At 42.0% G+C, this 18,533-nt stretch overlaps 1 protein-coding gene across 9 annotated transcripts in view; it reads left to right on the forward strand.

The window, feature by feature from the left end:
- Window positions 1-18,533, forward strand: part of LOC129637986 (RNA binding protein fox-1 homolog 1) — a 408,351-nt gene that overhangs the window by 287,050 nt on the left and 102,768 nt on the right. For all 9 annotated transcript variants that reach the window (XM_055562381.1, XM_055562374.1, XM_055562372.1 and 6 more), the window contains exon 7: window positions 8,514-8,567. In XM_055562381.1, coding sequence (XP_055418356.1) covers window positions 8,514-8,567 — 54 coding nt within the window. The remainder of the gene's footprint in view (window positions 1-8,513; window positions 8,568-18,533) is intronic.

An 18,533-nucleotide genomic window follows, 5' to 3' on the forward strand; every position in this document is an offset into this window, starting at 1 on the left:
CTCTAAGGTGTAAGACTGGAAGAGTTACTTATTCTGCTAACCCATTTTTTCAGCTTTCAACAACCCAAGACAAATCCTGAAATGGTATAGAAAAATTCTGCAACAGGCTTTGCATGCCCAGTGCTGAAATGAAGCAAACCTCTGATTTAATGTGTCATGGAGTCTTTCTACTTGGGTAAAAATTATAGCTCTGCAACTTGCCAGAGTTAGTACATGCTGGCACAAATCTGACTGTGGGGCATTTTCTCTAATTATGAAGTAGCAATTGTGTGTGTGTGTGTTTGTACCGCACATGCCTAGGCATAGGTGTTCATGTATGCTGCTGCTGTGAGAAAATAAGGCAAAGGAAGCCAAATATTCCTTAAGCCATATGTAGGCATATTTATTTTAAAGAGAGGGTTACTGATCAGTGTCATACCTAGTGGCTGAAAACTGGACCTGTGGTCCTTGGAGACACAGTTCAAGCCACAATGAACAGTCAACATTTCTGGAATACTGACTATATGGCATTATGTTAAATATTTTAAATGCAGTGGGTCCACATAGTGTCTTATAAAGAAGACATAGTTATTCCTGTGGTAAAGATGTAAAATCTGAGGCTAGTGGAGATGAAGTAATTAGTGACATCTTTTCCTTTTATTATGACATAACAAAATCCTATGGCCATGCCAGGTGTTACCAGTGCATCACTTTTACCTGTCATTTTGCAGAACTGCACTCAGGCAACCAGCTACAAGAACAAAAAGATTATTCAATGTGCAGCCCCAAACTCCTGCATCCTTGGCAAGTGCTAGTTTGCTCAGTCATGCCCGACTCTTTGCGCCCTCATGAACTGTAGCCCCCCCCAGGCTCCTCTGTCCAGGGAATTCTTCAAGCAAGAATACTGGAGTAAGTTGCCATTTCCTACTCCAGGGATCTTCCCAACCCAGAGATCAAACCCGCATCTCCTTTGTCTCCTGCATTGGCAGGTGGATTCTTTACCACTGTGCCACCTGGGAAGCCCATGTGTTGGCATAAGTATTTCTTATCCCATTACGGAGGACTCTGCATTCTTAGTTTCTGGAAATAAATCGCATGGGTCTCTCACCTGTATACCTGAAAGAGGACACTCAAGGGGTTATCCTGTTACATAGACTGTTTACGTTACCTAAATGGGGAATGATAGTCACAGTAGAATTGACTTTAAAAAAAAGAAAATTCTAACTGTATAAAGACAGTTGGTTTCTGTAGAGGAGGTCATGAAGAATTTTACTATTCAAGTAAAGGATTCTCAACACTTTATCAATCCTTAATTCATGAGTGCCATCACTACAAATAAAATTTCCCATAAAATGCAATACAACATTCTGGAAAGATAGGGGCCCTCTTAGATCCTTGGACTTCCCTGGTGGCTCAGACAGTAAAAGCATCTGCCTACAATGCGAGAGACCCAGGTTCAACCCTTGGGTTGGGAAGATCCCCTGGAGAAGGAAATGGCAGCCCACTCCAGTATTCTTGCCTGGAAAATCCCATGGATAGAGGAGCCTGGCAGGCTGCAGTCCATGGGGTCACAAAGAGTCAGACATGACTGAGCTACTTCACTTTCACTTTTCACTTTCACTCAGATCCTTAACAAGCATGACTGTGTTAATAGAAAATTTTATCACCCCACAAAAAAGAAAGAAACAAGAAAGTGGTAGCTGTGTGAGATGATGGATATGTTGATTAGCTTGATTATGGAAAGAATTTTACAATGTGTATATATAGCAAATCCACAAATGGTACACTTTCAATATAGACACCAATTATACCTCAATAAAGTTGGAGGGAAAAATAGAAAAGTGAGGATCAATGAAGTCACCCAGCAATGAGAAAATTAAGTGATTTGGGGGATTCATTTGTTAGCTACCTCATTCATCCTCACAAACCATCAAACTCAGGCTTCAGCAAAATTATGGATTTACTCAAGTCATCGAATTTTGATGTCATCTTCAAATGGAAAAGAATCTAGCTATCAGTGCCATCCTCACATTTCATGCATTCCTTTTGGATATCAGTCAATCATCCAACAAAGCGTTAAGCAGCTGCAAAATTTCCAGTGATGAGTAAGACAGGATCCTAAACATGATAGACACATTACTAGGACTCTCTGCTCTAGAGGAGCACAGTTAATAATACTATGAAGGAGGTAGATTAATAATACTGTGGAGGTCCTTTCCCAGGACCTTTGAGCTTGCCTCTAAAAGACTGTGGAATGACATAGAAGAGTCTGGAAAACCCTCCCAATCTGAAAGCTCCATCAAGAGAGAGTTGAGTGGGCTACTTCCATATTGCTGGTTTTTCCTGAGGTTGTCAAACCTCAGAGAAGAGTTAGGGTTTACTGTGCTCATTGGAGATCAAATATTTGCTTTGTAAAATAAGTGGAGAACCATAACCCCAGGAATTTCTTCAGTGTTAGAGAAGTGTGAGTGTTGGATGTAGCTTGTTTATTTTCTCAGCATTCACAAGAAGGGTGAAAACTGAACAAAAAGATCTGAAACTATATAGAAGTGGATTTTATATCACCTCTTGTTTTTTAGGGATGGTTGACCTGCAGGGGTGGGGCTGTTGAAACGTTCTGCATAAGACCTTTCCCAAGTGGGACCTGTAGATATAATGGGACCTACTATATAGGATGTTTGTGGTTATTATGGGAGTAGAAGCTTCCTTGGTGGCTCAGCGGTAAAGAATCCACCTGTCTCCATAGGAGACGGAAAGAGATTCGGGTTCAATCCTTGGGGTGGGGAAGATCCCCTGAAGGAGGAAATGGCAACCCACTCCAGAGTTCTTGCCTGGAAAATTCAATGGACAGAGGAGACGGGTGGGCTACAGTCCATGGGGTCACAAAGAGTCAGACACAACTGAGTGATGGAGCACGCACGAACGCTCACAAGCGCACTCACACACACACACACGCACACACAGGAGATGAAATACTCAACACAGTGGCAGGCACGAAGTGCCCTAAAAATGTAATGACATGATAACCTCAATATTAAATAGCCATCTTGTTCCATCTCTTGCTATGATAGTAAGCAGATAGATATACTAGTTTAAGGATCAAATATTCAGATGCCAACAGAGGCTGGCCAGGTAAAATAAACAGAGAAGGTCTGAGAAACTTGCAGCCTTTTTGACTCTCTTTCGTTTTCATACTGAGCAAAGCAAAATAGTTCTCTTCTAGAAGGAAAAAACGGAGAAGGCAATGGCAACCCACTCCAGTACTCTTGCCTGGAGAATCCCAGGGATGGCGGAGCCTGGTGGGCTGCCGTCTATGGGGTCGCACAGAGTCGGACACGACTGAAGCGACTTAGCAGCAGCAGCAGGAAAAAACAGCACAGGGTAGCCATAAAAGATCGCTGATTTTTGGCCCCCAAGCCAAGCATGTAACAGGGAACAGACAAACTGGGGGCTTAAGTGAGGGTGGTCCCTGGTCACCCCAGCAAATTGGTCTGTAGGGAATTCCTAAAGGTGCCATTTCTGCTCATATTTGAAAAGAAGCAGAAATCTTGTATCATAGATGAAATTTAAATGTTGACAATAAACATGTATTTCAAAAAAAGAAAAAGTTACTAAGTGAACCGGATGCAATGTGCAAATGACTTTTCATTTTGGGCATTGCCTTCTGCAGCATTTCAAATACCAGATTCCTGGCATCTGCAGTACACGTCTTTTAGAAAGCCTCAGGACAGTTTTGGAAACCCCTGTCAGGCGTTTAAGGGTGCTTTCTTGAATGGGTTTTCCTTGAAATTCAACTCAGCAAAGCCCTGGAGAAGACATGTGTTGATTTGTTTGTGTGCACATTCAGACCTGTCTTTTAACACCCTATATAGCCATAGTTAACACGGAGGACCTCAGCCGGTGTTTTCTCCAGAAGGCTGGCAGATGACCTTTAAGAAGCTGAATTTAAGGAGGGGAGCACTGATTTGGAGGCAGCCCCTTGAAGCAGGGCTGCAGAGGGGTCCCTCTAAACAGCTCTTATGTCTGATGTGGAGTGAGACCCCCATGTGTCTGGTGTCTGCTCCATTGCCTTCTTGTATGGGGGCTCTGGGAGGCTGGGAGCCATGGGCTTTTATCAGCAATTCTCCCTTTGCTGTAAGCCTCATTGTTCGGTTTAATGTCCTTGATCAAAATCTCTGAATTCGCGAGGCCTGGGGACAAACACAAACTGCCTTAGAAATTAAAACTGGGATCATTTTGTCCGTCTTCCTGACAGTGCAGGCTCCTATCTCCAGCAGGGTGATCCCAAGGGTCCCTTCCAGGTACTAGAAGGAGTGGAAGGGACTAGGAGACCATTTGCATGTGATTTGCATGCATTTACATAAGCCTGCAAGAGCCCTGTTCAGTATGAGCGGAGGTGATTTTCAAGAGCTGGATTCTTATTGCCTTTCCCTTGAAGATAGTCACCCCTAATGGTGCCTCCCCTTTTTTTGTAAATGTGTATAAGGAAGCAGGTCATCGATGGTTGGAAGGAGAGCACAGCCAAAAAGGAATGAGTCCATTAGAAAAAAGCTCTTTATTCTTTCAGTTCCTTTAGAGCAAAACTAAGTAAATATTTATGGATCCAAACACACAGTTTTATATGTTGGGAATTCACTTCGGACAGCAGTCAGTCCCGCTCGCTTTACCATCAATTTTAGTGAGGGAGGGTGGTTATAGAAACAATTAAGAGCAAGCGAAGAAAGAAAAAAGAGAAATCTAAGCGGTGTTAACTGCTTTGCAGAAAACAAAGCTGGGAATTGCATCAGGGAACAGCCAGAAGAGTGGGGAAGGGAGAGATATTAGGCAGCCTGCCCTGGAGAAGACGTTGTTGTTCAGTTGCTCAGTTGAGTCTGACTCTTTGCAACCCATGGACTGCAGCACGCCAGGCTTCCCTGTCCTTCATTGTCTTCCAGAGTTTGCACAAACTCATCCATTGAGTCGGTGATGCCATCCAATCATTTCATCCTCTGTCACACCCTTCTCCTTTTGCCTTCAGTGTTTCCCAGCATCAGGGTCTTCTCCAATGAGTTGGCTCTTCGCATCAAGTAGCCAAAGTATTGGAGCTTCAGCTACAGCATCAGTCCCTCCAATGAATATCCAGTGTTGATTTCCTTTAGAATTGACTGGTTTGATCTTGCAGTCCAAGGGACTCTCAAGAGTTCTCCAGCACCACATTTCGAAGGCATCAGTTCTTCAGTGCTCAGCCTTCTTTATGGTCCAACTCTCATATGCGTACATGACTGCTGGAAAAACCATAGCTTTGACTAGAGGGAACTTTTTCGGCAAAGGGATATCTTTGCTTTTTAATATGCTGTCTGGGTTTGTCATAGCTGGTAAACTTTGAGTACTGGGCAGATTTGTCCAAGCAGAGCAAGCAGTGGGTACAATTCAGAATGCTGTAGAAGGATCTTTGGTTCTTTTGAAAAGATTTAATAGGCCAATATCACCATAGATTGGAGGGAGGGAAACAGTGGTACCAAATAAAGGGACTGGGGTTAGACTATGTGGACTTGTTTGTTGCCATGTACTTAAGAAATAGAAATGTCTAGGCTAGCATGATGGCACTGGTAAGAGAGGGATGTAGAGGAAGTAGAAGTACCTTTTCGAAGTCTAACCTATAGGATTTTTTAATGGATGGTACAGGATATGTGAGGATTAAGGGAGCATCAAGGCATTATTGATCAAGAATTTTGTTTTGAGGAATGAAGCGGATGGAGATGCCATTTGCTGAAGGGGGGTGTCTTGGTGAGAAATCCACTTCAGAGGGAGGAGGGAAATGAGAAGTTAGGTTTCCATGCCTGAGGTGTGGTTCAGATGTGCCTTTGTTTCTCCTCCAGTGGGAGTAGAGTAGCTTTATATAAGAGACAGGACCAGTGATGGGAAGAAGGGAAAACCCTCTTCTGATGTTTCCAGGGCTCCCTGAGCAGTATCATTGGATTTCGCTGCTCCCAGATCCTAGCTGGCTTCTTGTAGAGGAGACCTACTCAGTTATCACTCTCAATTAATGCTTTTGACTGTAAGATGGCACGGATTTCCTGAGAAGGGACAGTATTGTTTTGTTTCTTTTATGTTTATATTAATTGAAAGTTTTCTATAGGGAGATTTAGTAAACTGGTAGATCATTGGTAGATAGATAATGCCATGAAGCTGTGTGCCTAAGAAGATGTCAGGTCAGCTTTGATAAGAGCTGATAAGTTGATTGATCAATCAAAAGACATAATAGAAATGATACAGATGGATGGATGAATGGATGGACGGACAGATAGATGATAGATAGATGCATCCGGCATGAATGAAATTACAGCTTGCCCTCCATCTCCTATTGCTGACGATCCTTCAGTTCTACCATCTCCCACTTTCTCTCCCTTCTCTTCCTGTGTGTTCCTTTGATGCCAGCTTCTGGATGCCAGCCATTATACTGCTATCCTTTTCAAGGTGTAAGATTAAAAATGTCTTCTTTATTTTTTGTTTTTATGTGTTATTGGTGTGCAAAGTATTATAAACCTATATAGCCAATTGTGTCCATTGGGTATCTAAGCTAACTTTGTTGGACTTACAAACAAACTGGACTTATGCACATGCTCTCAGAATGGAACTTGTTCATATGTAGGGGAGTTACTCTGTCTTCCTCAGTGGCTACAGTCCATGGGGTCACAAAGAGTCAGACATGATTGAGTACACACACACACACACACACACACGCTTCCTTAGTGGCTCAGTAGGTTGTGGCTACCTCTCAGCTGTTCTTATAGGTGCATCACTTGTACCAGGCAATGGGATGGCACACCTCTCCCTTCCAGAAAAAGATCCGAGAGTACTTGTCAGAAATACCTTCTCTCACATCACAACTCGCACCATTGCTTTTTCTCAGGAGCATTTAGTAAAGGACCTCTGGTGTTTAACCTTCAGCCCAAGGACACAGGGTTTCCCATACCTGTCCCCTGTCTTTCAGCAGTTCTATAATAGATGCTTTCACACAAAAAAAAAAGAAAAAGAAAAAACACCAGAAGAAACAGGAATTAATCACTAAACCCTAAAGTATGATCATTTTTTGAGCTGGTGGTTTAATCACCAAGTCGTGTCTTGAGAACCCATGGACTATAGCCTGCTCAGCTCCTCTGTCCATGGAATTTCCCTGGCAAGAATACTGGAGTGGGCTGCCATTTCCTTCTCCAGGGGATCTTCCCAACCCCGGGACTGAACCTGTGTCGCCTGCATTGCAGGTGGATTCTTTAGCACTGAGCCACCAGGGAAGCCCATAGATTGTTCCCTAAATAGTGTGCGGTGCTTGTGTAGTGCAGATAGCTTCCTGATTTGCAGATAATCTTGTTTGCTATTTTCTTAAGTAGAAGTTTCTAAAGGGCCAGGATTTATTTTACAGAAAATGCACCATGCAGAACATTTGGAAAATTACAAAATTCTGTTAATCCTATATACAGGTTATTTGAAAGTTCTCTTAGATATCATGCATTGACTAAGAATTTGTATGATTCTTGAATTCTTTGAAATGTATTCCACACAATCTATAGTGAATAAATGTCATTTTATTTGGGTTTTAGAAAGCACTTTGGAATTCTATAGGGTCTCTGGGTCGCAATTAGGAATGACAATTATTAGAATATAGACGCTTGCTCCTTGGAAGAAAAGTTATGACCAACCTAGACAGCATATTAAAAAGCAGAGACATTACTTTGCCAACAAAGGTCCATCTACTCAAAGCTATGGTTTTTCCATAGTCATGTGTGGATGTGAGAGTTGGACTATAAAGAAAGCTGAGTGTGGAAGAATTGATGCTTTTGAATTGTGGTGTTGGAGAAGACTCTTGAGAGTCCCTTGGACTGCAAGGAGACCCAACCAGTCCATCCTAAAGGCGATCAGTCCCAAATATTCATTGGAAGGACTAATGCTGAAGCTGAAACTCCAATCCTTTGGCCACCTGATGCGAAGAGCTGACTCATTAAAAAAGACCCTGATGCTGGGAAAGATTGAGGGCAGGAAGAGAAGGGGACAACAGAGGATGAGATGATTGAATGGCATCACTGACTCAATGGACGTGAGTTTGAGTAAACTCTGGGAGTTGGCAATGGACAGGGAGGCCTGGCTTGCTGCAGTCCATGGGGTCACAAAGAGTCAGACATGACTGAGCTACTGAACTGAACTGAAGAATGTTTCTAAAAGAATTCTGTTTTATGTGAGCTTCCAAAATTTTGCAAACTTAATACAAAGAGAAGTGATGGATTATCTAGCAGCAATACATGAAAGAAGAACAAAATATTTAAGTTATTATAAGGGCTCTAGAAAATATGGATATGGGGCAGAATCAATCACCATATCCTTTTCAAAAGGTTCATCTGTAGCTGGTCAGTAGTTTCTGTACTATTATGTAGGCAGAAAATCAAAGAAGGCCATAAATCCATTAAAAAAAAAAGCCAACCCATTTGACTTGTGGTTAACTTGCAATGATATGAGTTGTTGAATCAAATGTGATAACATTTTTGTGTATTTGTTTTAAGGCTGGAAATTGAATCCAGTTGTGGGTGCAGTGTACAGTCCTGAATTCTATGCAGGTAAAGAGTTTCTCTTTGCATGATGTTTTCTTTGTCTTTCCTACATGTGCTTTGCCTGCCCATAAAGAGTGGGTTTCATCAAATAATCTGAACCAATAAATTCCTATCCTCCCAAATTCTGAATGATTTTTTTTAAGGCAAAACCAAAAGTGTTCAAAAAATCTTAAAAAAAAAAAATAAAGGGGAATCATGTAAGTTACATTGTGATATAAGCATGGGGCCACGGCCCCTTGTGATGTTTCCCATAGATTTTGCCTCAAAAAAAGCATTGAGATTTTGTTCAAGAGCCTTTGAACAAATGGACAGCTGTTCATGCAGGTTTTCTTTCAATGTGCCTGAATGTGTTTTTGAGCCATACCTTTCCATTTGGAGTTGCATTTTTTTCCCCTTGGCAAAGCAGAGAATTGGATTAATTATCCCAATGATGTGGCAGTGAGTTGGAATTGCAAAGAGAATTATTTAGAAAACTAGAAAAGTTAAGTTCTCCTTCTTTCTCCATTAATCAATGTTCCGTAGTGGTTCCCTTTCTCTCTGCTTTGCCTTCAAGGGTCTATATCTTTCTCCTTGTCCCTTCCTGGCTGCCCACCAACAACCACTCAAATCCTCTGTCCCAGAAAACTTGGTCATCAAATTTGGGGAGAGAGTAACCTGGAAGCAACAGCAGCTGAGACTGGTTTTTTATTTTTTTGCTCGGCTTTGCCCGTTAACTTCTACCAGTTATTTTTCCTGCTCATGAACAAAGCTGCATTGAACATCTGGGATGTTCAACCTAATCAACCTTAGTTGATTTGCCATGTAGAGGGTTGAGAAGAAGTCTTGCTTCGATGTGGCCCTTGCTTTTTAATAAGGAGAAATCAACGACCCATTGGCCTATATCCACTCTTTTGTAATCTCTTGATGGTAAGCCACTCCCCTTGCTTTCTCTCTTCTGCGATGTTCTACATCGATCATTTTCCTGAAAGTCAACACTGACCTTAGTGGATGACAAAGGAGTATAGGAAACTTTAATAGCTGCTCTAGCACAAAAACCAACTTGATTTTAAAAGATGGTAAATCTGGAAAGGCCCAACATGATAGCTGAGTTCCAGATTTTAGATAGACAGTGTTTGGAGTTGTTCTTCATGTGTGAATTTTATTACAAGCCTGGGCTACATCAAGGGACTCTAATAGTGAAATAGTTGTGCTGACTCTTATGTGTGTGGGGGGGCGGGGAGGGACCTAGCTTTGAGACTTTCTACGATTATGTGGTGGGATCCACTTTCCAAGAGGACGTATCACAGAGTGAGGAACGTGGATGTTACTCTCAGGCACCCTGGGATGGAACCCTGGTGTCTCTGCTTACCAGATGTGTGACTCTAGGCAAGTTGCTTAACCTCTCTGTGCCTCAGCGTCTTCATCTGTTCCGTGGGAGATGGTGGTAGTAACAAACTTACAAGTATTTATAAGAATTACATGGGTTGATATATGAAGAGTATTGGTGCATAAACAGCACCAAATAAATGTTGGGGAAATACAGATAAATAAGTTAATGCCCCACCTCTCTGCCATAAGGGGAAAGTTAACTGAGAGCTGATTCTGCTGAATTCTGGGTGACCCACTAGACTAAAAGATTCTCTTCTCAATGTGAGAGAAGACTAGTGCTTCAGGGCTTAGGGTATCCAATCCAGGGGGCACAGACATTGCTGGGATTGCCCAAATCTCCAAAGAAACGAAATCTCCCAAAAGGGCAAGGAGGAAGTTGGAAAGCAGCTTCTGTGTATTTGCAGGTGGTGCCCGGTAAGATGGAGTTGCTAGAATGGAAATGTGGCAGATTTTCTCTCTGTGTGTGTGCCAATGAGCATGTCTTCCCCCCGAAAATAATGAGGTCAAGAACAGGAAGCTTGACACTGTCCTATGAGGAGGTAGAGTATGAATGTGTGAGTTGAATCAGAGAGAAGACAGTACATTTTTTTAGCCCCATGCAATATAATTACTGTTCACCTTTGGCTCATGCAACCAGGAAAACACCAAATATCTCCCTTACAAGTGACTTCAAACCTCTTTGCATGTATGTGAGTGTCTAAGAGGTTGTTAATTCAGAAGAAACCATCCAGAATGACTTACACATACAAGAATAAATGAATCTGCATAACTCTTAGAGCGTTAGAGCAACCATTGAAATGAGCCCTGGGCCCAGCCTCAAAAGTCAGGTCATTGGACTCCAGGGAAAGAATCAGTTATTATAAGGGTTACTATTGACTGAGTATTTTTTGGTCAGGCACTGTTTTAAGCACTTTACCTAACTGAATGTATTTGAATCCTCACAGCAGTTTCCCAAATGTGGAAACTAAAGTCCAAAGGGTTTGCATCACGGAATTAAGATTTCACAGCTGGTAAGAAGGCGGCTAGAATTGAAGTTAAGAGCCTGTGTTCTTTGCAACCAGCTTATTCTGCTTTATTTTTTATGAATGTTAGAAGTCATCCTTCTTACTGAGCATGCCTTCTGATCGTAGATCACATTACTACTCTGTCCAAATAAGTCAAATTAAAGAGAGAAATGAAATGATCGTTTTGGATTATTCCAACCACCATGCATGCCTCTTGTGCTCAGTTTCTCAGTCGTGTCCAGCTGTTTGCAAGCCCACGGATTGTAGCCCGCCAGGCTCTTCTGTCCATGGAATTCTCCAGGCAACAATACTGGAGTGGGTTGCCATTTCCTCCTCCAGGGAATCCACTGTCATATTTAGATGTATTAACTGGTTGTGTCAGGGGAAGTTTTCAGGAGCCTGGACAACTGAATAATTATTTCTATGGGCTGCTCCAGTAAACTTGAATCTAAAAAAAAAGGGGGGGGGGATGGCACAGATAAGTAAATGTTACTTGAGGAATCTGAGTATTTGTGTTCGGTGTGGCCAGTACCTGGGCCGTCCTTCATAACCAGAGGCTGTCTCTTTTTGCCTGTATGTTTGTCTGTGTAGGTAGACAGTGTGGGTGTGTGCTCAGTTGCTCAGTCGCTCAGTCATGTCTGACTATTTGTGACCCCATAAACTGTAGCCCGCCAGGCTCCTCTGTCCATGGGATTCTCCAGTTAAGAAGACTGGAGTGGGTTGCCAGAGTTCATGATATTCAGAAATCTGGGAAAATGTTGCTGCAAACTCAACACTCCAGAACAATTCCTTTGAAATACTTGAAGACCCATAAACCCTGAGAATCCTGCTAGCTTCCATCTGAAATTTCAGGCACCTGTGTGTGTGGAATGCATATATGCAAAACAGAGCCGTAGAACTTATTCATTTCCATAACCAGGTATAATGCCTTATGTTATCCGTTTAAATATCCATGACTAAGAATCTAGGGGGCATTCGAAATTTCCCCAACTATAAAAATAGTCAGGATTTATCTTGGAATTTTGAATGTGCCCCAGAGCTGAAATGAAGACCATGTCATTGATTTGCTGTGGGTATTTCATAGGTCAGCACTGTATCTACCTGAGATAGAGAACCAGCCTTATTTTATTAGTCATTTCTATATATAAGATTTTTGCATTAATGACAAAGATCACCATATCCCCATAGTATAATCATTGATTTTCTGAAGCTTATACAGAATTAACAACCCAGCCTCCAATTGTCTCCCAGAATGGGCAGGAAAAGTCCACATATTTTGTAAATTAAAATCAATATTTTCAATTTCTCCTTAAGGTAATTTTCCTAATTTAGTGGACTTTTCCCTAACATTTATTTTCTCTTTAATTATAAAATGGCAGGTTATTGATTTTCGTCTATACCCTCTTGACGCCCTGAGTGCATTTTTATTGCTAATGCAGGGTGGGGGTGGGGAGAACAGTTACACCTCTTAATGAGGATCTTTAATTACTAGCTGAACAGTATTAATTTGCTTTGATAAATTATGACACACACTCTCCCTCGCACACACGTTCCAGGGGAACCATTTAGAAACCTGTTATGAAAGGTCTTTCACTGGGGGTGGTTTTTCTGAACTCTCATCAAGTTATGCCTGTAAGGACTCTTTTAAATGCTTATCCAGTCCCAGTCTCCAGAAGCAGATATACCTAAATCAGCATATTCTATGAACGTATATAAATCTCCTCCAAAGACAAGTGGGTGTTTTCCTATAAAACTAAGCAGCAGCATTGATGATTTTTTTCTAAGCGTAATGATCTTCAGACTCATTGAGGTGTATTCTCATGACAAATGATTGATAAGTCAATAGAAAAAAAAAAAAAAAAAAAAAGCCCAGGTGAGTTTCAAAGACTCCAGTCAGCTTCTATGGGCATTCCATTTTAGAGTCAAAATAAAATTGAAGGTACTAAATAGAAGAAGAATATCTGCAAATATCCATTGCCAGTGTGCACATGCTAAGTCATTTCAGTCGTGTCTGACTATATGAAATCCTAGGGATGTAGCCCCTAGAATTCTCTGTCCATGGGATTCTCCAGACAAGAATACTGGAGTGGGTTGCCATGCCCTCCTCCAGGGGATCTACCTGACTCAGGGATCAAACCTGAGTCTCACGAATTGACAGGTAGGTTCTTTACCATTAGCACCACCTGAGAAGCCCATTGCCAATAGCATTTCTCAAGTTACTTAGTGTAATTAGAAATAGGATTTTTAAGAGGAGATCTCAACACTGAGGGAGAGACCTCAACACTTTCCCTGTCATTGTGACAAGAGATTTGTTTTAAAAAATTATATCCTTAAGGGATAATCATGATATCAAGCCAACAAAACTGTTGATGGAAAGCACTTTTAATCTTCACACATAAGTGAAACAAAATAAAAATAAATAACAGAAGGCTATACACAGTTGTCGACATGGGGCTGACAAATGGCAAATTCATCCATTTCTTAGCTGCTGGTAAGATGGCTACAGAGCTCACACACACTGTTTATCATATCTGCCAACTCATTTCTGTGATTAAATATTCCATCAGTGGGGCTATAAGGTAGCAGAGCTTAACAAGATTCATAAGATGCTCCACTTGAACATGCATAACTCACTTCCGTGGATGGGGAGCACCCCACCTGCAGAGGAAAATTGGAACGGAGTTAAATTACTCCACAAGTCGTGATCAATGGAGAAAGGAAAAGCTCTTCCAATGCAGTGCAGATCTAAGATAGGGTTAGGTTTTGATGACTGGAAACACACAAAATCAAAAGGAGAGAGATACAGAGCCAATTAACTTGGAGACCTTGAAGATGATGATGAACAATAGTCTGGGTGACGCTATTATCATTAGTGGATTTGGCGGTGGGGATAGGGGGAAAGAAGGGGGTCCTGAGTGGATCTTCCTTCTGAAAATAAATATTTCTGGTTTTGGCGGGGTGTGAAACAAAATGACATGTACTCCAAGAAGGGCATACATGGCTGCAAAGTCACATTTGAGAAGTGGCCAGGTCTTAAAACCAGGTTATCCTGGGGTTATAGGGAGGATCGGATACCATAATGAGTATAATAGAACTTCACAGACTGTAAGGTAAGATAGAAATACAAGAGATTAGTGTGATCTCTGAAGTCGCCTGGATTGATTGTGTCCACGTCAGCACAAACCTGGCCACAGACCACGTGACTTGATACCAGGCTAGGTGATGGGAAAGAGGATTGGGATCAAATGAAGAGGATGGATGAGCACTGTGAGATTGCACATCTGAAAAGGGCAGCTGTATTTGACCTTGGATTACCCGAACCAAGGTATTGGTTTTCTGTGAGCTCTTGGCCACTGTGAACCATCATTCATCTAAGAATTGGGTCAGAAGAAGGTTAGATGTAGGTCTCCCTGCCAGCTGCTCCTCTACCCCCACTTGGCTTTGTTGAGTCCATTACAACTAATAGAATGACCTTTAGCCACACTTTTGGATGGACTTCTTTCCAATTCCATTCCTGAAATTTGGATACAGTAGCTTCTGACAAAAGTAAGATTTGTCCAGAATCTGGGTTAGCCTGACATTTCTTGCTGTTGAAAAATTTGGTCACAGTCCTAGACTTTGGGTTGGGCTTGGGGTAATCTACCAAATGACTGGGTACCAAGCATGCCCCATTTGGGGTGATGGTCTTAGCATCCTGAAAGAGTATGCGCTTAGTTGCTCAGTTATGTCCGACTCTTTGTGATCCCGTGGACAGTAGCCTGCCAGGCTCCTTTGTCCATGGGATTCTCCAGGCAAGAATCCTGGAGTGGGTTGCTGTTCCCTTCTCCAGGGGATCTTCCCGACCCAGGGAATGAACTCGCATCTCCTGCATTGGCAGGCGGATTCTTTACTGCTGAGCCACCAGGGATGCCCCTCTACGGCTCTGCACTTCCTTGTAGCCACCCGGAGGACCAGCCCTGCCTGGCCTCAGAGCCATGGCGGTGAGGAGCTGCTCCACATGCACAGTGACCTTTGGCTCGGTGATATTTTGTATAATTTACACATCTGCCAGATTCCAATGCAGTGCACTCCAGTGAACTGGAACAGAAGAGTCCAGATTGAAGTCCCCAAGCAAAGGATTTTCAGCCTGGAAATGTTCCACTTCAAAGAGTTTATCTTGTACATCTGTTTACCTTTGCCTCCCCTTTCAGTTGCAATTCACTGTGCTTCTCCCCTCTGCACTCTGCATCTGTCTTATCAGATTTCATCCCAGCCCAGCCCACATTTGGCCTTAATTTTTATCTGCGTCCTTCCCTGTCCCACAGAGGGACTGCAGCTCAGCTTTGATGGAGCCCTGTGGGCGCTTTTGATCTTCAGATAGGATTAGAACTTGCTTATGTGCTGAGAACAGCATTTCCTAAATAAATGGGTCCCCATTCTATTGCATGGAAAGGCCATCAAGGCGAGCTCCCCCCAAAGCGAGGAGTGACGAGACGGTCCTTGTGGGAGATGCCCCACCTTTAGGCCATGGGAGGATGATGAGGTTCAGGTATGTGGCTCTGGATAAATTTCACAGGGAAAGTTCTAGGCTGCCCCCATCAACATCAGCAATTTGAAACATCAGCAACATAAGCCAACTTTGGGCACTTCTTCTGTGCCAAATTCTGCCTCTCCTCCCATTCTTATAAAACTGTTATAGCCTTGTCTTCATTATAGAAATTATGAAACCAAGGTTTCACAGAGAGTGTCTCTCATTCATTTAAATCACAGAACTAGTATGTGAAGAATCTGTATATCATATGAGCGTAACCCTTTTCTGGGCTTCCCTGGTGGCTCAGACAGTTAAGAATTTGCCTACGATGCAGGAGACTTGGGTTCAATCCTTAGGTCGGGAAGATCCCCTGCAGAAATAAACACAAAGCTTATTCCCTGGGGAAGTTTTGTGTTTCTGTTTAGCATTGCACTTGGTAGCAATTACACAATACTGCACAAACCCATGGGGTCAGCTGGCTGTCACTCAGTTACATGATGTCCATCAAGGGAGGGCCACAGAGAGAGGCTGTGAGTAAATTCACACATACCACTGGCTTCCCTTAACTCGTCCTTTATATCGGAGTAGCAGCATCGAGGACCTGGGAAGCATCAAGCACTGTGGTAGGCGCTGGGGTAGCAGTGATTCCCTCCAGAATTTGGCAGAGCAATAACGGATTCAGGCAAATAAACTCAGATATAACAAATAATGGGCTTCCCCAGTGGCTCAGTGGTAAAGAACCTGCCTGCAGTGCAGGAGAAGCAGGAGACATGGGTTCGATCCCTGAGTCGGGAAGATCCCCTGGAGGAGGGCATGGCAACCCACTCCAATATTCTTGCCTGGAGAATCCCATGGACAAAGGAGGCTGGCAGGCTACAGTCCATAGGGTTGCAAAGAGTCAGGCATGACTGAAGCGACTGAGCAGGCATGCACACACATAATAAATAATGGTACCTCCTGGAAGACTGGAAAATAGCCAGGCTCTCTGCCTTAAAAGGGGTGCCATAAATTAGTTGTGAAAGGATAAGTAAGTGTTTGCCAGGAAAGAAGGCAGCGAGAAAGGCATTTTAGTGCTGAGTAAGAAGGAATTTGGTAGTGTACAAAGGAGTTTTTCAACCTTTATCTTCAGAATCCATTGAGAAAAAATTCTAAAAAGAAACAAAAATAGTATAAATACTTGATGTTCATCTGAGATGGGAATTACTGGGGCAAAATCAGGTTTCTCCAAAGGCTGCAAAGTATTGACTAAGATCAGAGAGGACCTTCTAGAGAAAAGTTGCAAAAGACTTGATAATACCTTATCTGGATTCTGGTTTATCTTTTGGTGGTTGACAAAGGCTTCCCTGGTGGCTCAGACCATAAAGAATCTGCCTGCAATGCAGGAGACGTGGGTTCAATCCCTGGGTTAAGAAGATCCCCTGGAGGAGGGCATGGCAACCCACTCCAGTCTTCTTGCCTGGAGAATCCCATGGACAGAGGAGCCTGACGGGCTACAGTCCATGGGAGTCACAAAGAGTCAGACACGACTGACTGACTAAGACACAGACAGACACACACCTACTGAAAGCCCTGATTAAAAATAAATAAGAACACTTAGTGATGAGTTAGTACCCAGATCTATATTCAAAACAAATCGGAGTCTAATCATGAGGAGTATATGTGGATTAACCCTGAAAGACTGAGAGATCTAAGAACACATTGGTTAGAAAAATTAGGGTTAGGGTTAGACCCCAGGATAGCAAAATACTGTTCAATAACCAAAGCTGTAACACTGATAAAAAGTCTCCTAGTTTTAATCTAAAAACTTTTCTTAGGAAAGAAATCAAATTACCAGAGATTTTAAAAATTGAGATGGATTCATTTTTTCTTTAAGTTTTAACTTGAGCTGCCATTCTGTCATAAACCATATTGTTTCTAAGTTTTTTTTTTTTTTTTTTTTGCTTTCCACTTTTAGTGTTCTCTTCAAAATTTATGGTTCACTGTTATTAGCCCAGGCAATGAAGTTGTTGTGTAAATAGAGACATATTGGCCAAATATTGTTTAATATACTTGATGTTAATTATATGTATATACTTATTCTCTAAGCATAAAATGAAGTGGTCCCTTTTTCTTTTTAAAAAATGTAGTGTTGAAGAACCAACACACAAATGGCAAAACCCTCCTTAGACTAACAAGCATCGATGACAGTTAATGCAATTCCAGAACTTCTATGGAACTGTTACAACCCATTACAGTCAAAATATTGGTTTATGAAAAATTAATAAAGCCAATGGAAAATGGAATCCAGCATCTGCATTAGCTATTAACACCAAAAGAATCAGCCAGAATTAATTATGCTGCCTGATACATTCTAATGAGTTTTTCATTAAGCTGTATACCATTATGGAAACTAAACAAGGATTATTCAAAGAATAATGCCAACGGCTGTTATTTTTTTTTTTGAGAGATTAAATTAGTTAATGGGTTATACATTTAAATCTGATGCAAAGGTTAATCGATGTACACTCATAATTGTATTAAACTCAATATCATTTGAGAAACAAGAACACTCCAATATCACTGATATTTCCTCTGAAGAAAAATATGAGTTTATTTGTATGTTTCTAGTGTTTGTTTGATATATTGATACATGCGGTATTGTAAAGACTGAAACCCACTATATTAGTTCTCTGTCATTTCAAAACCAATTTTCACCAGGTGAAATACTGTACTTGCTGTCAGCTTCTGTGTGTGTGTGTGTGTGTGTGTAGTGTGACAGGCATATTTATATAAATGTATCTTATTACTCTTTGAAAGGGGCTTCCCAGGTGGTGCTAGTGGTAAAGGTGGGGGTGGGCATAGATGTGGGTTCAATCCCTGGGTCAGGAAGATCCCCTGGAGGAAGGCATGTCAACCCACTCCAGAATTCTTTCCTGGGAAATCCCATGGACAGAGGAGCCTGGTGGGCTACAGTCCTTTGGGTCACAAAGAGTTGGATACGACTGAGCAACTTAGCCTGCATGTGCTCTTTGAGAGATTCAAAGTTAAGTATTTTTTATTCTCACCAAAAGAAAGAGGTCAGGATTTAAACCTAATCTGGGATAAGAAGGA

The sequence above is a fragment of the Bubalus kerabau genome, chromosome 23 (genome assembly GCF_029407905.1).
Source record: "Bubalus kerabau isolate K-KA32 ecotype Philippines breed swamp buffalo chromosome 23, PCC_UOA_SB_1v2, whole genome shotgun sequence".
In the NCBI taxonomy this organism is placed as follows: domain Eukaryota; kingdom Metazoa; phylum Chordata; class Mammalia; order Artiodactyla; family Bovidae; genus Bubalus; species Bubalus kerabau.